At 48.6% G+C, this 22,588-nt stretch overlaps 1 protein-coding gene across 1 annotated transcript in view; it reads left to right on the forward strand.

Moving 5' to 3' along the window:
* The window catches only part of TENM2 (teneurin transmembrane protein 2), an 845,679-nt gene that overhangs the window by 744,847 nt on the left and 78,244 nt on the right, over positions 1-22,588 (forward strand). Inside the window, exon 14 of the mRNA XM_025042998.1 lies at positions 7,505-7,651. Coding sequence (XP_024898766.1) covers positions 7,505-7,651 — 147 coding nt within the window. The remainder of the gene's footprint in view (positions 1-7,504; positions 7,652-22,588) is intronic.

Consider the following 22,588-nt stretch of genomic DNA (forward strand, 5'->3'; position numbering starts at 1 on the left):
TTCAGTGAGTCTGGGATGGAGCCCCAAAACGTGTATTTCTAACAAGTCCCCAGGTGACAGGTGACGTTGATGCTGGTCCCAGGCCCACACTCTGAACAGCACTGCTCCCACCTAAAGCAGTGGGAGAAATCCCTGACACGTTCTTGCAGGTGTCAGCATGGCCCCTGTCGGTGTGTGTTTTAGCCACGTGGTGATTTTCTCCCATCAGGAGCCCACTACGTCCTCCTTTCATTAGGTGACGCGGAGTAGAGAGGTGACGTTCCTAGGGGAGAAAGCAGGCTTCCCGCAAGAAAAGCCTGGGCTTGTGTCAGGCCCCAGTGCTCCCAGGTGACCATGACCCAGGCCGAACTCACTAAGGAAGTGACGTGGCCTTTCCCTCCCAGAAGAAGTATTTCTGGTCACTGTTGCCTAAATTTTCAGTTTCTTCTCTCATGATCTTCTACTTAAAAAAAGAAAAAAAAGTATTAGTAAGAACTTGAAGCATCAAAACGGTAAAAAAAAAAAAAAAAAAAATGTCTTCCTTTCCTCTTTTTCCTCGACTGTGGAAGGATCATTTTGTTTGTTTGCGTATTTGTTTTTAAGTTTACCATTTTTTCTGAGGCCAAGGCCAAGCCTGCTGCCTTCTTTCTCTCAGGCAGGCAGAAGTGATGTTGCTGAGTGAGACTCCACGTGCATGCGGGAAATGTGCAGAGCAGACAACTGGATCCAAATTTACATCACCTTGCGGAGGCTCTGCCGCTTCTGTTACAGCTGCGGTGGAGGGGAGGGCTTGCAGAAGCGGAACAGGAGACCGAGGGCAGGATCACTGGCCTGCCCAGCCCTCCACCCCAGCATCCCCCACACGCGCCTCTGTGCAGATTCTTAAAGACATACAGATGCTGCTGAAACAGAAAAACATCTGCCTCTGGACGTTCCGTGTCTTCTCTAACAAAATAGGGGCAGCCGTGGGGGCGCCGGTTCATGCCTGAGCGTCTGTGCCCGTGCCCGTGTGTGCCTGGGACAGAGTCCCTGCACGGCTCCCTCCTGCTCATGCAGGCGAGCAAGGGACCCCACTGCCCTTTTCCCAAGACCAGACTGCTGCTTTGGCAGCCAGTCTCCTAAAATTAGTTGGAGTTTTCCCAGGGCGTCTCAACGCACCAGATTAATTTTTCTGAGCATTTGCCACTGCCGTTAGTATAAACGGCCACTGACGCCCCGGTGATCCCAGGTCCCCAGCACCTCAGCCGTTTTCAGCTCGAAAGAGTTCGGGAACGCTGTGACAGACTCCGTTTCATATTTCCAGCGTGCGTCCACCCCTTAACCCCAGCAATGCATAGCTCTCCGAAAACAGCGATATTTAAAACGTTGAGGGGAGGGAGTTCCTTATCTAAATTCACATACCAAAGTACATTCGGGCCCAAGAGAAAAAGCCATTATTTATCCTCCCTTCGACGCCCCTGGCCCTCAGAATCGCCCTCAGCGTCAGTGGCTTTTCTCCTCACTCAGCCAGCAACGTGGCTTTGCTGGATTCTCAGGCTGGTGATCAGAGAGCGAGCGGAGATTTCTTAGGAAGTGATGCCATCCCACACACAGAGCACCCAAGGAACCTCCATTTTTTTTTTTTTCCCCCACTTTGAAATAGGCTCGGCTCTTGTTCGCTCCCTAATCTGGTGGTGAGGCAAAGAGGTATGGCCCGTACCTTAAACCATGCAGGAAGAAAGCGCCCACTATTAATTATAATATTTGCAATAGCAGCACTTATATCAACACAAACGATAAGTGCTACTGTCTATTGAGCATTTACGGTATGCAGAGCCCTGTGCTAAAACCTGTGCCTTTATCATTTTGTTTCACTCCTCCGGCCTCTGAGGAAGTATCATCATCCTCCCTGTTAAGTTCTTCATTCAACAAACATCTATTGTCTGTTACGTGCCAACTATTTTTCCAGACACTGAGAATGTCTCAATGAACAAAAGAGAGAAATATACCGGGCTTAGTGCAGGTTGTATTCTGGTGGGAAGGACAATAAATAAGATTAATCAGTAAGATGTATAATTTTACAAACGGGGGTGAGGCGTGAGAGTCTACCAGCTCAAGACCACACAGACAGCAAGACACAGATCTAGGTTTTAATCCCAAAACTCTCTGACTCCAAACGAGGTTAAGGTTTTCCCCTGGATTCAGAAAAGACTGCCCCCTGGGGTTTAATCCAGGACACAGCAGCTCTCCCTGGGGTCTCTGGAACCGAGCAGGACCGGCCCCCTTCTCTAGCTTTCCATGTCATCTGTCTTCATTTACATGCAGTCTGTTTTCTGTTTTCACTTGTATTTCCATCCGGGTAGGGTGTTGTGCTCTATGCTTTTGTGAGATGGGCTTGATGTTGAATGTTAAAATGCTGCTTCTCTTTCCGTGCCCCTTATACAATATTAGCCACTTATTTCTACCTCTAAATTGCTGCACATGGTGGAACATTTCTTGATGCTTTTTTAGAAAAGCCTTTTATGGTAATTATAGCTTTCTTCAAGTGCATTTATGCTCCCCTTTTTACTGTGCTGTAGACATTATTTCGCTCATTCCTGATTTTTGTTAAGGCAAAAAAAAGCCTGCCTACCTGGTAACTATGTCGATGGAGTTTGCGGGAGAGCGGGGTTGGCGGGGATTTTTGGTTTTTTGTTTTTGTTTTAGTGTTTGAAAATTTATGTGTAGAAATATCTTAGAAATGATTCCATTTCCACTCCGACAAAGGCATTGAAGGTGCTGACTTCAGTCAGAAGGCGTTCATTCATTCATTCATTCATTCATCCATTCCCCCGACTACTCCTTGAGTCCTGGCAATCCAAGAGTAAACGTGGGTCCTGCCCGGACAGACTTACGTCATAACAGGACGGCCCAGGGGAGCTGTTCAGTTGCACACCGCACAATTCTAGAGGCACCGTTCAAATTGTAGTTCACGATGATGTGAACATTTATCACAACCGTTTTCCAGCAGGTGACAGTAAAATGTTTTAAGGAAGGACTGCTATGTGGGCTAGCAAGTATCAAGGAGGTACCAGACCACTGTGATGCAGGGTGGTAGACAGGACCAGGTGGTATAGGATAAAGGTGCCATGACAGGTATAGCTTTGTAAAGACTTCCTGGAGATGATTTCTGAGTGGGAATCTGAAGGATGGATTGAAGAGGAAAGGGAAAAGGAGAGGCCAAAGTGACTCCTGTCTGACCGAAGCCTAAAGAAGTATTGAGATAGGCTGACCTCATGAGAAGCAGTTCATATAAAACCTGTACGACAGGTGAAGGACTTCAGACTTCACCCTGGGATCAGTGGGAAGCTGTAGAAATGTTTTCGTCAGTGTCCGGAACAGAGAGAAATGGATGATGGTACAAGGTTGGAGGCAGAGGGACCAGGTAAGAGGTTTGAAAGGAGCCCAGCATAATGATGAGGATGGCCTGGGTTAACAGAATGGCAATAGGGGTGGGGGTGGAGGGCAGAGTCCAGAGATCCTCAGGAGGAAGGACAGGTAGGACTTCTAGTGGGCAGATTCATCTAGTTAAGAGGAAGATTCAAAAGTGGTTGACTGGATACCTGAGATGAGAGAGGCGGCAGGAGAGGGGAGGGTAATTGGGAATGACTCCACGGTTTCAGTCTCGGGCAGTGGGGTACATAGAGATGCCATTCATCGATTAAGGGATCAGAGTTTGGGCGAAAGGAAGACAAAGACGTTAAATTCTGTGGCGCTTGAGATGCTCGTGAGTGAGCGGATAGAGATGCTGAGATGCAGGTCGGAGTCCAGGTATAGAGCTGAAGGACTGGAGTTGAAAATTCAGGAGTCATCTGAATTTAAGGGTATATTTGGGTTTGTTTGATTTCTTTAATCCCAGATTTCTCCATCCGCTCTAATTTTTGTTAAAGCAAAAAGCCTGCCCACCCAGTAACTCTGTTGGATTTTTTTTTTTTCCTAGTGGTTGGAATTTTGTGTGTAGAAAGTCTTGGAAACTGTTTTGTTTCCACTCTGCCAAAGGCATTGGAAGTTTGACAGACTCTGCCCAAGATATCACTGATGCCCTTGAAAGTTTTCTCTGGGAGGTGGAGGAGGAGAACTTGGAGAAGGAGGCTGCACTATCTTCTCAGGACTCTTAGAAGAGGCTCGACAAGGGCCAGGCTGAAATGATCCAGCACTACTGATTTTATCCCATTCATTCAGGCACCTCCTATGTGCTTGAAACTAGGTCCAGCTCTGAAATTCAGCAGCAAACAAGGAAGTCCCTGTTCTCATGGAGTTTAGGTCTAGGGCAGGTTTTCTCAGCCTCGGCACTACTGACATTTGGGGCTGATTCTTTCTGTGTCGTGGGAACTGTCCTGTGCGCTCTAGGATGTTGAGTAGCACCCCTCACCCTCTACCCACTAGATGTCAGTAGCATCCTCCCAAAGTTGTGATAATCAAAATGTCTCCAGACATTGCCAAGTGCCCCCTAAAGGGAATAAGGCGGACAAAATTGCCTCAGTTGAGAATCAGTGGTCTGGGGTCACAATGGAACCCGAAGTCTCCAGACAGCCAGCTCTCTACCTGCACAAAGAACCAAACATCTCTGTTTTTAGGCATCCTGTACCATAGTCTGGGAAGGAGGCAGTGAAATAAGTCAGCAGTGCTAGCCTGAAATCTAGAAGACTCTACGCAGGCGCCCTCTCAGATCCCCAAGTATGAGCCCATAAGCCCAATCCAACTCCAGTTATAGGATGCTTTCTAGAGAAAGCCACCACCTGATACCCATTTGCCCTCCAGACTAATTACTTCCTACGTTTTGTTTTCCCTTAAGCAGAGCTGGCTTTGCACTTTAAAAACACAACTGTTTCACCTCCTCTGAAGGCCATCAGCAGAATGAACTTCTGCTGGGGGGTAGCTTGGGGTTGCCTAGCAACGCCACGCACCTACCAAGGCTGCTTTCTTCCTCTTCAAGCTAAAAGCAAAGTCCTATCCATTAATTCCCAGCTGCCCCGAAACTTCTCAGAGATTTGCCAGCTTCCTACTGTTCGTGTTTTCATCTTCCTCATATGATGTAGAGAAAACCCGCTACTGTGGTCTGTTTATCTCACTTCAGTTGGTCGGGAAGGAAAAAAAAATCAAGAGAGAAAGAGAAAGGGGAAAAAAGCTTCATCCAGTCGAGGAGCGTACATTTTGAGTGCATATCTCTGACTGACATGTGAGTGTTCTTTGCAAATTTAAATTTTATGTACCAGACGTGGATTTCCTACACAATGAAGCTTCTGTTGAGACTTTGGGCATGATTTTAGTCAAACACGAGACCTCAAAGTAGCTAAATAACAAAGCACGTATAATGGATGGCACGCTGAGCAAATGTTGGTAGGTCTGTCATTTAGCGTATTCTCTGTGATCCGTTCCCCCAAACTCGCCTGGTAGAAATTGTAAAGCTGGAGGTGGCTGGAAGTTGGAGATATTCTCTTTTCCTTGAGAACTTGTGAAATATCCCTTGGGCTTTTCTGACTGTGTTCCATTTTGCTCCTAGGGAAACATTCATAGCATTTCTCTGAAACTGGAGGTGGCATCCGCTCCCAGCCCACTCTCTCCGGGTGTGAACAGGGGGTGTCACTGGTTTTCCAGGCAGAGCCTTAGTCATCTCGTTGGTCAGGAAAGGAACGGAAATGTGAATCTGGGCTTCGTGATGGTCGGTGTAGAGACACAGTTCCTTCTCAAGGTGTGCAGACACGGGTGCCTCTTTCGCATGCTGGATCTAGTGCGGGTCACGCAGCAAAAAAAAAGAGTCCCCTGCAGCCATGTCCTCATTTCTCTTCTATCTAAAGACAGCTCAGCTTCTTACAGAGACTCCCCTCATAGATGGCTTGGCCTGCTCTCTCAGGCCCTGACCGAGATGACGTCGGGAAAGGATGGGAGAGAAGAAGCCATGAGGAGTGAACCTTCTTAAAGAAGCAAATTGCAACTCAATGTCCGACCCTCCAGACCTTTCTTCTTTGGAGGAGTCCTTTAAATTCCCACCACCGCCACATGCCCAAGTGAGGTTCGCTGGCATTCTCACAAAGGGTACTGGAGAAAAGCGAGAGGAAGCCAGGGGAAGGCCTCTGGAACATTCGAGAGAGAAGTAGGGGAAGATGCATGCTTTAGGCTCGAAAGATTTGGGCCAGAAAGGCTTCAGATCAATTACTTCCATCATTACAAAGCTTTTCATTCCCTCTGCCATCACCTAGGACACCCTGCACTTTGTGTGGTTTAGAAAGAGTTGAAAACAGAGATAGTGCAGATGTAGAGACAGGATTAGAGAGACCCGGGTAGATATTCAGCAAAGTTGCTGTCTGGGGTTAATGAAATCGATGATCATTGGGAGAACGTACATGAAATAAAAAGACCTACCTAGATTGCGCAACTCTGAATTCGCTAGAAGTCACTGCACTGCACACTTAAAACAGGTCAATTTTATGGTAGGCGAGTTATGCCTCAATAAAGCTATTAAAAGGAAGAAAAATGAAAACATATGTAGGAATTCTTGCCAGCAAATAGGTTGTGTGAGTGCAGCCGCATCCTGCAAATTCTGTGCTTCTCCCTGCATCTTATGAGGGTATCGGCGGCTCCCCCTGGGAGACGTCCCGTCTCTTTTTAGCGACCCCGTCCTCTCTCTTCTTTCCTCATCGAGGCTCTGTGTGAGGAGGCTCAGGTCAGGACAGCGGTAGCCGCCCTTGTTTGGGGTGCCGGAGCGATTTGGGAATTGGGCGGGCTGCTGATTTCACACACAGAAATAAAATAAAATAAAATAAAACCACAGCATAAGAATGACTCGAAACCTACTGCCTCGCCCCAGGCACATGCGCATTCCCCTCTTTTCCCAATTCATGGCACTCTGCGTCTCCTCCTTCCACAGCCTTCGGATCCCGCAGTATTGTTAAATCGTGCCATAAATATGCATAAATAGGTTGAGTGATAAGCAGCCAACATTTTAAAGTACCCCTTAAAACTAAATATTACAAAAATATGAAAATAGCCCCGCAGAACCATCCAGTTACTTGTCGTAAGTGATAATTATATATAAATTCGTCTTTGAAATTCTGAAAGATGGAGGGCACTTTGGCTCCAGCCTGGGCTGATAGGGATTTTTTTTTTTTTCTCTTCTGCAGAAGGCACTTCTAAAAAAAGAAAGAAAAACAATTTTTTTCGAGGTAGCATCAGTCCTGAGCCACTGGCTAGAAATAACAGCCTAGCACGTCTTGTTGTAAGCTCAGAGCTAGTTTAGTTTTCTGGATTATTTCCCACTTTGGGGAGCTTGCCTCAGACCCCTTCACACAGGTCAATGTCATTGGGGACCCCCTGCATCTGGGACCTCACTACGTCTTGCAACTGCATGCATGGCCTGCTACCCCAACTCTTTCCAAGGCAGGCACGGGCCCCACTCGAGGCTGGCCCAGCGGCTGCCCTGTGGCCTTGCCCCCCCTTGCACGGCTCCCCCAGTGCCCCAGCGCGGCCTCACGCCCCTCCTTCTCATCCTCTCCATTTCTCCAACCAGATGGCTGCCCCGATTTGTGCAACGGCAACGGGAGATGCACATTGGGTCAGAACAGCTGGCAGTGTGTCTGCCAGACCGGCTGGAGAGGGCCCGGATGCAACGTTGCCATGGAAACCTCCTGCGCTGATAACAAGGATAATGAGGGAGGTGAGCAAGCGTCTTCTAATTCCCAGCCCCTCAAGAACAGAGCGTTGTATATATATGGTCGTCATGAGTCGTTTTTCCTGAAAGACCTACCCTATACTATTGTCGAATGTTGTTGTAACATTTCCTTGAAGCATATGCAGCATCCTTGGGCCAGTGGGGGCTCTTGGAGACATAGATTGGAGGCACTGGGGTTTGATGCTGGCTTTGGATGCTCAAGTATAAACCACCACAGAAAGATGGCTGGGCCCTGGCTCTGCCTTTGGGTGACCATTCCTGCCAGACTCTTCGGGGCTGGGAGTTACAAACACATCGATGCTGATGATGACAGTGTGTGCCTCACTCTGTGCTAAGATATCGCAAGCACAGATAGCCCTTCATCCTTACAGCCCTTTGAGATGTTACTTTACAGATGAGGAAACTGAAGCCTAGCGAGTGGTTAACAAATGAAATTAACTGTTGGGTTGGTTTGGGTTGGGTTGGGTTTGGTTTGGTTTGGTTTGGTTTGGTAACTTTGTAAAGAAAACTCGGTCACCAATAGTAAAATCGAGACTCAGCTCTGACTACAAAGTCCATGGTCTAACCAGTGGTTGGCAAACTACAGCCTGCAGGCCAGATTTGACCCACTGTCTATTTCGTATGGCCTGTGAGCTAAAAGTGGTTTTTACATTTATAATGGTTGGGGGAGGGGGGATCTAAATAGGAATAATATTTTGTGGCGCATGAAAACTATGTTGAATTTAAATTCCAGAGTCCATCTGTAAAGTTTTTTTGGAACATAGCCATGCCTATACATTTATGTGTCGGCCATAATTTATTTCATCCTGGAAGGCAGCGTTGAGTAGCTGGACAGAGGCCACATGGTTGACAAAGCCTGAGATATTTACTCTCTGACCCCTTACAGGAAAAGTTTACCAACCCCTGTTTTAACCTCTGAGCTGAATTTTCCTCCGTTATTGCTTGATGGAGTGCTAAGATTCTGGGGCTAAATGGGATTGCAATAGCATATGGGCCACTTGATTTTCTCAGAATACCATGCCTTGTTCCCCAAACGTAGGTACAGGTGCAGGATCCACCCCTACCCAAGCTCTTTAGGGTGTAAGAGGATCCATGCGTCCGATTATTTGACTAAACAAAAATATGTGTAATCCCGCTGCGTGCCAATCACTGTGCTCTGCGGATGCCAGCCCCTGCCTTCACAGCCCCCAGGGGTCAGCTTCGGTGGCGTCCAGAGCGAGGTACATTTCATCTGGCTGATGCCCGAAAGTGTGAGACGCTCCATTTTTATTTTTCCTCATTCTCTTAATAGATATTTCGCAGTTTCCATAACCTCTCATTGCAGCTGCACATGTCTATAATTTGTAAATAAACAAATGTACGTACACTGATAAGACTACACCGATCAAAAAAAAAAAACGTTTATGGACCCGACGTAGCTTACCGAGCTCCCATTCATTCATTTACCTTTTCTGAAAGAGAGGCAAACTAGAAGGCACTTTAGTTCATTTTTGACATAACTACATAATGCATTTTTTTTCCAAGAGCGAGAATCAAAATCGCAGTACTCTTCCTGGTTAGGGTCACTGTTGTCGTTTCTGGTCCTTGGTGCTTTCACTGAGCACAGCAGTTGCTAACAGAGCAGCTCCTTCCTCTTGGAGAGAGGGGTCACTGTCCTGGCTGGCTGCCCAGTTGCGGGTGTCGGCAGCTGAGCACGTAGCAAATGGCTGGAACGCTGAACAAAGGCTGGGGAGACTCAGTCTCCCAAATGAGCCTTACGCTGCCCGCATTCCTCTCTACTGGCCCCACCCCTGACCCAGCTGGGCTCCCAGCAGGAGAAACCCAAATTCCCCAAGGGGTGGAGCTGGAGGAGGCACAGTAGGCGCTGCCACCTGATGGCACCTTCAGGGTCCCTCCTGGTGGGCAGAGGCAGAGCTTGGGAAAGGCAGGGCACAAAAGCAAATGAGGCAGTGATTATGCTAAAGACAATAATGGTCTTGTTGTGGGAACTGTTAAAGTGAACCTCCCAAGGAAGTAATTAACCACCAAGAAAAAAAAAAAGGCTCTGCACGCTCTCGGTGTTTATAAAAAGAAACTCCCAGTTAATTCGGAGTTGCTTATGTCAGGTGAGATGTACAGCCGGATTCCCTCTCACCTGGCATAAGCGATTCACAATTAACCGAGTTCTTTTTTTGGAGGAGACTCCTCTGCACAGAGTATCCTTTTTATGGTTAATTACTTCCCTAGGAGGTGCGCTAAGCACTTTGCTGTTTATTGATAAATATTAAAGTTACTCCCCATCTACTCCAGATCCCATCCTGCAGCACACTAATGATATCCCTCTTTTGTTTGTTTTGACTGGGGGCGGGAATTCTACCACAGGCTCTGTCCTGCTTTGGCAGGTCCCAGGAAGGGCCACCTGGGAGGGGAGGCGGGTCAGAGGAGGCACCCAGGCGGAACAGCATGCATGCAGGCCCGGGAAGCAGCTGCAGTGCACACGGCTGTTACAAACCTCATGAATGGGGAAAATGATAGAGTACCCTTCCACAGTGATCTGGAGGAGGCAAGTCATTTTTCCATCTAGGAACACAGTATGTTTGAGGGGGAAAAAAAAAATCTCGTTTAAAGCGATAGTTTTTTTGTTTTTTTTGTTTTTTTTTTAATTTTAAACTGAGGCAGATAAAGATTCAAATACGAATATCGATACGAAAGCCCTTAACAGCCTTTTTCAACCTGGTTCCTCTAGGAAAGAATTAGCTCTGGTGCTTTACAGCACCAGTCCTTCTGATGCCGTTAACTTACAGCAAAACCACCTGGAGGGCTTGATTAAACACAGATTGCTAAGCCCCACCCCCCAGAGTCACTTATTCCCTAGGTCTGGGGTGTGATGCAAGAATTTGAATTTTTAGTAAACTTCCAGGTGATGCTGATGCAGATTCTCTTTGAGAGCCGTTGTCCTGACATGCCCATTATATGGAATAAATTAACTTCTCTCCTATGCATCTAGAATGGTACTAGCTAAGGACCTTCCTTGGACGACTTGAGAAATTTGCACTCAAATATTTTGTGTCCTTGGTGCTTAGATGAGAAATCCCGTTAGAAAAACTGCCTTAGACTATCCCCCCAAAAAATAATTTATTCCAATTCCCTACCTTCTTCCTCTCATCATTTTCAAAGTCCCCCAACACCCCCAGCCATGTGACCACCAACTTAACCTCAGGAAGCAGCGGCTGCTTCTGAAGGGATGAGCTTTACCTGCCATTGGCCCTAAAAAAAAAAAAAAAAAAGTAGAAACAGTTCAGACAGACATGTCAGCAAGCAGACTGTCTTTTTAATAGTGAGAGATCTTCACGTGAACTGCTCACCCCAATTTGAAAAAGAAGAGACTCAAAGAAATATTTTTGCTTACAGAAGACAAATACCAGCTCATTAAAGTCTGAGAATACACACAACATGTGCATCGAGTGACAGGCGAATAATATTTAATTATCACTGCCAAGACAGAGGTGTGAGATTTAGTTCATCACAGCCAGGGGTAGGAGGAAGTGTGGGAACCGCGAGGTGGGGACGTGGTGTTAGACCGTCTGGCCTGGAAAGACAGTTCTTACTCTCTCCCTACACCCCTTTATCACCCCGAAGTTAGAGTCAAGAGCTTCAACCCCCTGTCTGTAACAAAGCCCAACTCGCATCGTTTCAAGCCAGCCTGGGAGTCCGCATGAAGCTCCCACGGAAACCTAACAGATGCCCTCGCCAGCCTGTGGGCAGAGGCCTGGAGGGAGAGGGGGAAGGAGAAAGCCCTTCCGAGGCTGAGCTTGTGCACAAGTCACCATCGCGTCACCACTGTGTCACGGCCCCCCGTGCGCCACAGACGCCGAATCCGCTTCCCTTCTGTCCTGCTTGGACACAGCACTGCAGTGAGACCTTGTGTTCCTTCTCCTGTCATACTCTGGCTTCTGAATAGGTGACACTGTAACATCATGTGATTAAGAGCCTTGGCTCCGGAGTCAATTTTTGTGTCCCACTTCAGCAAGTCACTTTACTCCTCAAAGTCTCAGTTTTCTAGTCTGTAAAATAGGCATGATAAGGCCACCTCCCTTAGCGGGGGGTGAAGTTTCAGTGAGAAAATGCACGCAACACAAAGATGTCTGGCTCATGGGATGCCCTCGCATGTTGGCCGCTGCCAGCTTTCATGTTATTAGCATCGATGTTATTTTCTAGAAGAAATGCTGAACCCACCTAGGCGAAGCCCGACCAGTGATTTTCCTACAGTACATAATCCCTGAGGTTCTAACTAGTGCCTGTCAAACTTGGGTGTGGTGTAACCACACTGGAGAATGTTTAAAATTTAGATTTCTAGGACCCCTTTGAGATTCTAATTTACTAAGTCAGATATAGGATCCAGGAATTTGCATTTTGACCAAGCACTGCAGAGAATTCTCAGACACTTTGAGAAAAACTTTTTTAAACAATGGTTGTCCGTGAGTGGGCTGACTCAGCCCAATGTCACAGTGCCCGCCCTCCATACTCCTACCCCGAAGAATTCCCAGAACACCAGAGGAGAGAAATGAGGAGAGGGAATTTCATTTCAAGAAGAAATGATTAATAGAACAAACTATGAACGTATTTACATGATCAGTTCCGCAGTGAATAACTTCAGTGTATTTTAGAAGTGTTTTGTGTTCCTATTTGGAGAGGTGACTGATGTTTGTTCCCAAATTTAAAAAGCCTTTAACTCTGTCATGTGAATCCATTCATCCATCCATCCATCCATCCATCCATGAGCTATTCATTCATGGTTTAGCAAACATTTGTTGAGAGTTTACTAAATGTTTGGAAATACTAGGACAAATATGACGTGTCCGCAAGGAGCTCACGTCCATCTGAAAAGATAAGACGTATAAACACGTTGTTGTTGTTATTATTATTATTATTACTATCATCATCATCATCATCCAGCATGCGAGGGCTGACAGGAGTGGAAAGCCGTCGTTCAGTAGGGATATAGAGAGAAGAGTGTCATGGAGTATGGGTGTCGGTCGCAGGACATAAGAGAAAGCCTGTCACATCATTGAGCCCAGGGTCTTCAGCCTGTCTCCCTGGAGAGTCCTCAAAGCCACTGGTGTGTGTGTGATCAATAATCCCCGACAGAGGCCCTTCCACCCACCAGCAGCTTCTACACTTCTCTCCCTAAATTAAGGACGCCACTGAGGCTGGTCCTCAAAACAGTATTTCCCAGCCCATCTCCATCTAGGAGGCTTGGTTCCTTGTTTCGCTCCAAAGGAAGCCGCCTTGGGTTAAGAGACGTGGATGCTGGCCTGAGCTCCGGGCACTCCATCCAGGTCTAAATGAGGAGAAATAACACTGGAGTCTGTCCAAAGCACTTGGAACAGATAAAACGCTTCCCTCGCCCACTGCCTCTTCTCCCTCCCTCCTCATCCCATAACCATCCAAATTGGTCTGACATGATTCAGGGATGCTATTCCGGCATTTATCTCAATTGTTAATTAATAACTCACCTTGTCTGTGCATTGAGCAGAGCCAAGCTCAGGACTTCAGGGACTCTGGAAGAGTTATGGTTCTCAGGTCCAAATAGTCTCGTTTCGTCCTCCGATGAGAGGCAAAGCTTGGTGAAGCCATTGTAAATGCCTTGATTAATGCGTGCAGATCATGGTGATGGATTGGTTGGGTGGGGGACAGCTTCAAAGTGCAACACTGCTCAATTAATTGGGTTGGATTGAGGATTCCCCTTGTCGTCCAAAGACCTTGTGGCAAATGTAACTGGAGCAATAAACAGTCTCCGATTAGCTCCCAGAGAGGAAAGCAATACATCTAATGCTTAGGAGAACTTGGCCTTGAGGCCACCGCAGTCTGGCCAGGCGCTGGGTCTCTCTTCTTTGAGAGGAAAGCAGAACGAGCCCCATCTGAAATCCTAGAGGGCTGCATGGCAACAGGGCACTGAAAGTATTCTGGATCTTTCCATTCAAATAAGATTTTTGGCTTTCTGGGCATATTTGACTAGAGAACCTTATGTTTAGGAAACTAATGGTTGGAGTTCAGTTTCCTTTTATTCTGTCGAGGTTTTAAAAAGATGGAATCCATTCTCCATTGCATACGAAGCTGTACTCAGTAAGATTTCTGAGGGCTTACACATGCCGAGCGCCATACCGAGCTTGGTGGGCACCTGGGCAGTGGGGCCGGGCAGCCAACGGTCGCTCTGCTGCTGCCCTGCCTGTGCCTCTCTTCCCCCTACAGCAGCCACTGGGATAGTTTTAAATTGTAAATCAAATCACACCATGCCCTCAAAGGGCTCCTTGTGTAGTGAGAGGCAAAATCGCAGGTTTCACCTTGGCCTAGAGGGCCTTCTATGACGCATCCCCTGCCTTCCCTCTCGCCTGTCCCCACCGCCCTCTGCAGCAGCTCAGCCGTATCCACACTGGCCAGCCTCTAGCTCTCACACATGCGAAGCTTAGTCCCACTCAAGCTCTCGGCTGGTCCAGGGCCAGAAATGCTCCAACCTGTGCGTGACTGGCTCGTTCCATCCTCTCTCAGCTCTCAGCTCAGACACCTGTTCCTTAAAGAGGACTTGACCTGTGAAATCCCCCTCCACATCTCTCCCACCAAGCAGTGTCCCACTCCTAAATTACCCCGTCTGTGTCCTTGTATGTTGTCTGTTTCTTCACACCAGACACGTAAGTTCTGTGAGACTGTCTCATCATAGGTTTTCCATCTCACAGATAAGGATACAGAGACTCAAGAAGGTAATATTCAAAACAGGCCTTTCGGCTAACCAAGGTGATATACCACTTTTCCACAGTAAGGCCAGCCTCTCATCCCTTCTGAAACGCTAACAAAATTTGGAAGCTGTTTCTGGAGAAGGTTCAGACAAGTTCAGAACTGGTGTTGTTGCAAAAAGATCTCAGGAAAGATCAAGTCAAAGATAAGACTTTCCCACTGAAAACCTTTTCCCAGTAAATTTATAGAACCGTGGAATTTGTTTCTAAAAAATTAAAAAGTTTTTAAAGTTCAGGAGTTTACTTAACATAGGCACCTTCAGTCTTCTCTAGTCAAGTCTTAAGTCGTTTAAATGGTTATTAAGTGACTCCGAAGGGATTATATTTTTTCCTTGATTAGACAACACATCAAATATTCATCATAAAATTGTGATTAAAATGCATCATCTACAAAAACGTTAATAATTTAAATCACTATGGGCTTATTTTAGGGAATTAAAGGATGAAAACATAGATTTAACCGGTGGCCAAGAGGTAACGTTTCTATCATTACTGTGCTTTGCCTTGGCTGAGAAAGTGCCTAGATTGCAACAAGTGCCCTCCTGGATTCTGAGACCAGTGTTTACATAATGGTTCAAGGGCCCTGGTGCCATAATTGGCTCCTTTGCTCCCACAACCACCCCCACCACCACCACCACACACACACACACACACACACACACACACACACACACACACACACACACACACACACACCGAGCCAAAGAGACTTTCAGCTCCACAAAAAAAAGACAGTGGCAATATCTGGAGTGACCATAGAGAGGACAAGAGGACGTGCTACTGGCATCTAGTGGGTGGAGGCCAGAGGTGCTACTACACACCCTGCACCACAAAGAGTGATCCAGCCCAAAAGGTCAAGAACGCCAAGGCTGAAACCTAGGGCATCTCCCAGGAACACATGGGAGGGGTCCGGGTGGTCCCGGTGGTCCCAGAACAGGGCGTGTTCCGTTTACTCAATGTCAAAGGACATGATGTGTAAGGCTGGGTGCATTAGCATCTCCCGGGAACACATGGGAGGGGTCCGGGTGGTCCCTGTGGTCCCAGAACAGGGCGTGTTCCCTTTACTCGATGTCAAAGGACATGATGTGTAAGGCTGGGTGCATTGAGCAGTTTTGCTCTCCCGAGGACATTGGCAATATCTGGAGTGACCATAGAGAGGACAAGAGGACGTGCTACTGGCATCTAGTGGGTGGAGGCCAGAGGTGCTACTACACACCCTGCACCACAAAGAGTGATCCAGCCCAAAAGGTCAAGAACGCCAAGGCTGAAACCTAGGGCATCTCCCAGGAACACATGGGAGGGGTCCGGGTGGTCCCGGTGGTCCCAGAACAGGGCGTGTTCCGTTTACTCAATGTCAAAGGACATGATGTGTAAGGCTGGGTGCATTCAGTACTTACCAGGGCCAGCCTGTGCTGAGACTTTACCCAAATTAATCATCACAACAGCCCTCAAGAGCCATGAGAGCCTCTTTGACCTTTTACATAGAAGCAGAAACTAAGGGCCAGAGAGGTAAAGGGGCTCACCCAGGTCCCACAGCTAAAACGCAGCCACATCAGGCATCAGAACCAAGGTCAAGAGCCCTCCTCGTGGGCCCTTCGCAGCAGCTGCGTGTCAAGTCCGTGATCAGAGCCGGGGAGACGAGGGATAGCCAACACTGTCAGGCCCTCAGAAACATGGATTCGGCAGCATTCTGAAAAATAGGCCTGGCGTTAGCTTTTCCCCCGTTTTGGATGAGGAGCGCATTTTCCCACACAGTGCCTATGCGGTGGTGGAATGCGGGTGCGGGGGGCGGGCCGGGGAGGAAGGAGCAGCACGGCCCAGCAGCTGCCCGCGGCCTGTGCTCTTTCCTTTGACTTCCCATCTTCTCAGCCAAGAGCTCTGGGGATTGGAGAGGGGCCAGTGCTCTGTGGCCAGATGTGAATTCAAAGAAAACCGCAAGGTGTCCCCCGAAGCCCTGTGCCCCGTGCTTGCCTCTCTCCCAACTCACAACAAGGACAGAACCTTTCCGAAGGAACCCCCTCCCTCCTCCAGTCCTCAAGGTATGTCCTCGTCCATCTGCCCACCCCCGTTTTCAGGAGCTCGTCAGCTACAGGTGCAGAGAAACATCTCCTCTTCCATTTATGGGATCGTGGAAGGCAGCATGTCAGATGCAGAAAGGCTAAAATACCAAGTCCCCAGCAGCTGCGAAGCCCAGAGAGGGAGTGTGACTTCTTCAAAGCCAAAGACCAAGCCAGAGCAGACCTGGGCCAGAGGCCCGGTTTCCTGGCTCTAAGTCCAGTATACTTTTCTCCACGCCATGCTGCTCCCAAAGAAACTCAGTCAGCCTCCGGAGGATAGGTCCCTGGCATTGCTGGCTTGGGCTGAGACCTGTCTCAGACCCAGGACCTGGACGAGGAGGAGCTGAGGCATCTGTGTACCTGATGAGCGTGAATGGCTTTTCTAAGTTTGCACTTGAGCTTGAGCAACTCCACTGATTCATGGGATGAGCATAAAGAAGCAAGGCACTCGATCTCTCTGAACCTCAGTTTTCTCCTCTGTAAAGCGGGGCTAGTAACAGTTCCTACTTCGTAGGGTGCTATGAGGCTTAGGCGAGTTAATACATGCAAAGCACTTAGCACCAGCTTCCCGTGGGTTGGCGGGAATCATGTGGAAGGCATAACGCACAGAGTGCTGGGCACACTCCCAGAGCTCTGATTCAGTAGGTCCGATGTGGGGCCCGGGGATGTGCATTTCTGACAGGTGCCCAGATGATGCTACCACTGCGAGAACCACTGACGTGGCACAAACCCACGCCGTTTTTAGGGGAGCTCAAGTGCTTGCAGAGAGTGACTTCTCCAAGTGTGGCAGCCATGGGCTGCCTGATGGGGAGAGACGAGCCAAAAGTTCTCTATCCTGAGGCAGTGGTAGCTTGACTGGCGTGTGGACCCTGGAGACATCCCTGGGCTCACTGAAGTCCCTGTCACAGAGATGTGACTAAGAAGGGGCGATCAGGGCTCCAACTTCTGGGGACCTTCCTCCTCTTTCAAGAGAGTTGGAACAAAGGGCAGATGGGGAAGAGCACACCGAGAGAGGGCGGGTGGTAGCTGGCCCTGGTCACTCCCCCTTGGTGACGTTCACTGCTTCTCTCATTCCCCCTTAGGACAGTGCTCACCGCAGGCCAGCAGTGGGTGCTGTGCCCGTTCCCGCTGGGCTTCTTGGCCTCTGGGGCAGGCAGACTTGTGTAAATTCCGGCTCCCGTTCTTCTTGGCTCTGCTTTGTTGAACAAAGACCCCAACCTGTTCAAGCCTCTGTTTCCTCATCTGTAAACTGGGAACAGTGACGCCAGCCTCATACGCCTTTGTGAGGTTTGACTAGAGAGTTCATAGCAAGTGCCTTAATGCCACTTGATTTAAATGACAGCTCTAAATATTAGTGCCCCCGGAATAAAGTGACTTCAGAGACTCTAAAAACACACACTGCCTTCAATCAGGAGCTCATCAGATCAAGTTAACATCATAACATTTCAAAATGAGAAATTCATCTTTCAGTCACTGTTCTAACATGTCCCCCTCAATCCCACCCCCACCAACTGTGGCATGAGTGCTCTTTTCCCTCGGAGGTGACAAGCCAGTGGCCCTCGAGCTGGGTGGCTCACTGACATTCTGTCCGACCCGCGTAGGGTTGCAGAGATCTCCGAGTCAGCTGATGAGCCTTAACCACGGAGGAACCCATTTAACCAACAAAGAGAGTGTTTCGCCGGAGAGCAGCCCAAAGTCAGCCGTGAGGCGCTGAGCAGAAGCTCCGTTCTCCCTGTTCTAAATGTCTTGCTCACCCTCCTCCCAGACCCGTTTTCTGGGCGCAGTTATATGTCAGGTTGGCCTGAGAGTCCACAGTTGCTGGGCTTTGCCTTCAGGGAGGGAAAGGGGATGCTATGCAGAAGGCAGATGTGGAAAAGGGACACTGCGGTCCCCAGAATGAGATCCACCCACTCTCATTTCTGCCGTGCTCACTCGTAGAGCACATGGCACAGGGGGAGCAGATCTAGGGAAATATTCCAGCCCCTGGAACCCATCACCCGAACACAACACAGATGCCATCACTTTCCGGCTGTCACGTGCTTTGCCAGGTGATCATTCCTGGGGTCTTTCGCCCATCTTTGTCCGCGCGTGTTGCTCCAAAGACGTGTGGACGCATGCTTGCGTGGCCCCTCCTCTCTGTATTCTTTATCCTTAAGGCCATGGCTTCTTAATATCCTTCCATCTCCGCCCGGAGCATGCCACCAACTTTCCCGGAGCATGCCACCAACTTTCCCGGAGCATGCCACCAACTTTCCCGGAGCATGCCACCAACTTTCCCGGAGCATGCCACCAACTTTGCCGGACCGTTGGCCCCCCGGCTTCCAGTCTCTTCCACACAGAGCAGTCTGAGTCCTTTTAAACGTCAAACCGTATCACGCCCCTGTTTAAACCTTGCAGAATGGCATCCAGGATGCAGCAATGGCTTCCTTTGCTCTGCATGACTGGGTCCTGCTTCCACGCTAACACTATTTCCTCCCTCTTTTCCTCTCCCTCATTTGGCCCCACATTTACCACCTTATTGTTCTTCTAACTCACAATGCAGTCCCACCCAGACGTTTGCACCTGCTCTGCCCAGATGTCTTCCTCTGCCCAGACTGCTCTCCCCCCAGATGTTTTCATGACTTGTTTCCTCATTTCATTGAGGTTTCTACTCAAATACCACTTCTTTAGAGACGCTGTCCCTGGCTCGCCCTGCCCCCGACACCGCTGCCCGTCTAAAGCAGCGAATCCCCTCCCACATTTTCCTTCGTAACATTATCACTCTCTCAAAGTCTCTCATAAATCTACTTTTTAATTGTCCATTTCCCTTCTAAATTCTAGCTCCATAGCCACAGGGTCCCTCTCTATCTTGGACGACTCATTAATCGGATTGAATGAATGAAAGCTTTCATGAGAAGCATTTAGGATAGGAAGCAGTTGTCTTTTATTCAACAGATTATCTTAGGATGAATAAATTTCATTTAAAAAATTTTTTTAAAAATTACGAATACAGACAATGACACCCGAGTCACTATATACCATTGACATCATTTTATTAATGCAAGGAAAATCCAAATGTCAGATACACTATTTCTTTTCAGTAAGACATGAACACGTGGTTATGCTGCTCTTCATCTCTGTTATCAGCTTTGCTCACCCTGTCTGTCTACTTCCTGTGGGCTGATGGCAGTGGGTGTGCACGCTCTGTAAGCATCCTCTAAGGAGGATCGTCCTCGACAGGAAAGGCACGGGCCGCTGAGGATGCTGTTGACCGAATCCTGAGCCCTCAGACTCTGGCTTATTTGGCGAGGCATGGAGTAGTGGGGTGATCACTGACAGCTGCCCAACTCCGTCAAGCACGCTACCTCAGGAAGACTGGGTCTCTCCACCTGGAAGGCCCAGAGTAGACAAATGGTTACCATATGCTAAACGCTTTTGCATAAGGTTTATTTAATCTTTCATAACAGCCCTATTAAGCTAGTTTGATTATCATTTCCATTTTATTGGTAAGAAGACTGAGGCTCAGAGAGGTAAAATAACTAGCCCAAGGCCACACAGCTAAGTGTGTTATAGACATCCAGACCCCGAGGCCATAATTGGCCATCCTGGACTGACTCCTGGCATCTGCGCCATCCAGTGGACGTGAAGGTTAAATAAGAAAATCTCCATGGAGAACTAAGCACAGTGCCCGCAGCATGGCGATGGCCATGTTTAGCCCTTAGTACTTCGATTTCCCTAATCCAGCAGGAGGCTACTGTGCTAGTGGAGTCTGGTCCCTTCTTCCGGTTGGCAGTCTGGGGTCTTATGCAGCAGCAGGAGAGGCATCACGCCCCCTGCTAAGTCCCTCAGTTCTGGAGCCAGCCCTCCCACCTCCCCTCAAGAGACAGGGCCTCTCCTCAGGCAGAAAATAGCTGTTCCAGCTTATTGCTCTGAAGTGTCAGTAGTGACAGCCCCTCTTCTTTCTGAGGGGCCCAGCAGGTCACTGTCTGGCACCCCACCAGGCTGCCGCCCCCTGCCAGGCTGGACTTCACTGGCCATGGCTTGCTTCTGTCTGACCTGTCAGTGGACTCTTTGAAATGGAGGTTGGTGGGGGTGAGGCGAGGCGTAGACGGGGCTGCGAGAGGCCAGAAGCTGCAGGCAGAGGGCGAACATTTGGGGAAATCAGTGGCTGAGATCAGAGGCCCCTGCTCTCTGTTGTCACTGGTGTTTGTAACAAAAAAAGAAGGGAGGGGAGACGCAGAGGCAAAGATAGAAATCCTCCAGGTATAAGAAATGTGGCCCCGGGCTAACAAGGGTGAGACCATGCCAGAGAGGCCTGTCAGGGAATGTCCAGGGTGGGAGAATCGGATCAAGTGAGATCATTATTCCTAGAGGCTCTGTCTGGATTGAGGAAAGGCGGAGGGAGGGAGAAGGGAAGGATGAGAGCAAAAGACATAGACACAGATAGAGGCACAGACAGACGGACAGACGGACGGACAGACAGAAGAAGAACAACCACCTTTAAATGGGGCTGTTTTCTGGAGCCTCGGCTTTCCCTGCCTCAGCACAGACAGGGGAACTTTATATGCTGTGATTACTCACAGGCTCCTATGAAGAATTGAGGGTAGAAGCCAAGAGTATAGGCTTTGGAGGTGAACAGCCTACACTGACGAATAGGCTGCCTTATTCAGCCTATTCATCATGGATCACTCGTCCCTCATTTGCTCATGTGTGACTGTGGACAAGGCCCTTCACCTCTCCAAGTCTCAGTTTCTTCATCTACAACATGGAACTCATGAGACCCACCTCAAAGGGTTCTCGTGAGCACTACTGGGTGGTGGCTGGATGAGGGTGCAAGGCACAGGCTGCAGAAGCACAGAGGGACTTGGGCAGCTGGCAGAGGAGCACGTGGCAACCCACTCAAGTCAGGAGTGTAAGCTGGGGGAACTTAGGAGCGGCAGCAGGGGACCAGCTAAAATATTCTGCATCCCGGTTTTTCAAAAACAACATCTCCCTTCAACATGTATTTAAATTGTTCCTCTTCTGTTTGACGTAGCCCTGCCTTAGGTAAAAGAGCTTGGCACAGGCACTAAGTTTGCCATGGTGGCAGACACAGTGGCTCCTGTGTATTGGCCATTCAGAACATTTAGCAGCAACAGACCTGGCGGGGCAGCTGCATGTAAGATTTGGCTCCGGAGTGTAGCACACTGGGTTCAGACCCAGCCCCGCCATGCAGAAGCTGCCTGGCCTTAGGTGAGTTATCTAATCTCCCTGAATGTCCCTTTCCTCATCTGTAAATGAAGGTGCTAATGATGCCTGGAATTCTGGTGGCGATTTAATGAGGAGAAGCATGTCAAGGCATGTCAAGCACTTAGCAGGGTACCTGGCACCTTACAGGAAGCTTTTCGTAAGTGCCAACGATTAGCTCTCATTAGACATGGTTGCTGTTGATGCTTCACCATCCTGCTGACCCCCAAGACGCTGTCACCTAGAACAGGGTCCCTATGCTGAAATGCATTGGCTTTGGGAGGCACTGGGAGCCCAAGGGTAAGGGGTCTGAGCTGATGTGCTAGTAGTGACGATGTGGCTTGTGTTGGGCCTGACCACCTAAAAGCCAGCACTTTATGAAAAGACCAGTCAAGCACGGGGCTGCCATTTGTGACTATTGAGTAGATGAAGGTTTGGCTCCGAGGATAGAGCCCCCAAACTTAGAGCCCTGTGTCCTCATGAAGTGCCTCCCAAACTGTATTGAAGTAGACTATTGCAAGGAGAGCCTCCAAGACAGAAGGGGTTCACCGTCTGTAAATGCTGCATGCTCCTTTGCCGCATTAGATTCATAATGCACGTTCACACACCAAAGGCTCTGAGAAGTCCTGCTGTAAAGAGACCAGTTTAACTTTATTTCACCACAGATCCTCCTGTCCCACCTCTACTTCCATTAACATCCCCTAGGAGACAGAGTTTGGAAAAGCTGCTTTAGTCCCTCAGAGTCAGATGAACCTCTATGGACATTTGAAGAGTGTTTTTAATAATTCAGAGCAGGGGGTGAGCTTTAGTGAGCTAAAGAATCATTTCAGAGTCTCCTTTAAAATGCAGATTCCCAGTTTCCACTCTCAGGAACTCAGTAGGTCTGGAGA

This window comes from Pteropus alecto, unplaced genomic scaffold, assembly GCF_000325575.1.
Source record: "Pteropus alecto unplaced genomic scaffold, ASM32557v1 scaffold40, whole genome shotgun sequence".
NCBI lineage: Eukaryota > Metazoa > Chordata > Mammalia > Chiroptera > Pteropodidae > Pteropus > Pteropus alecto.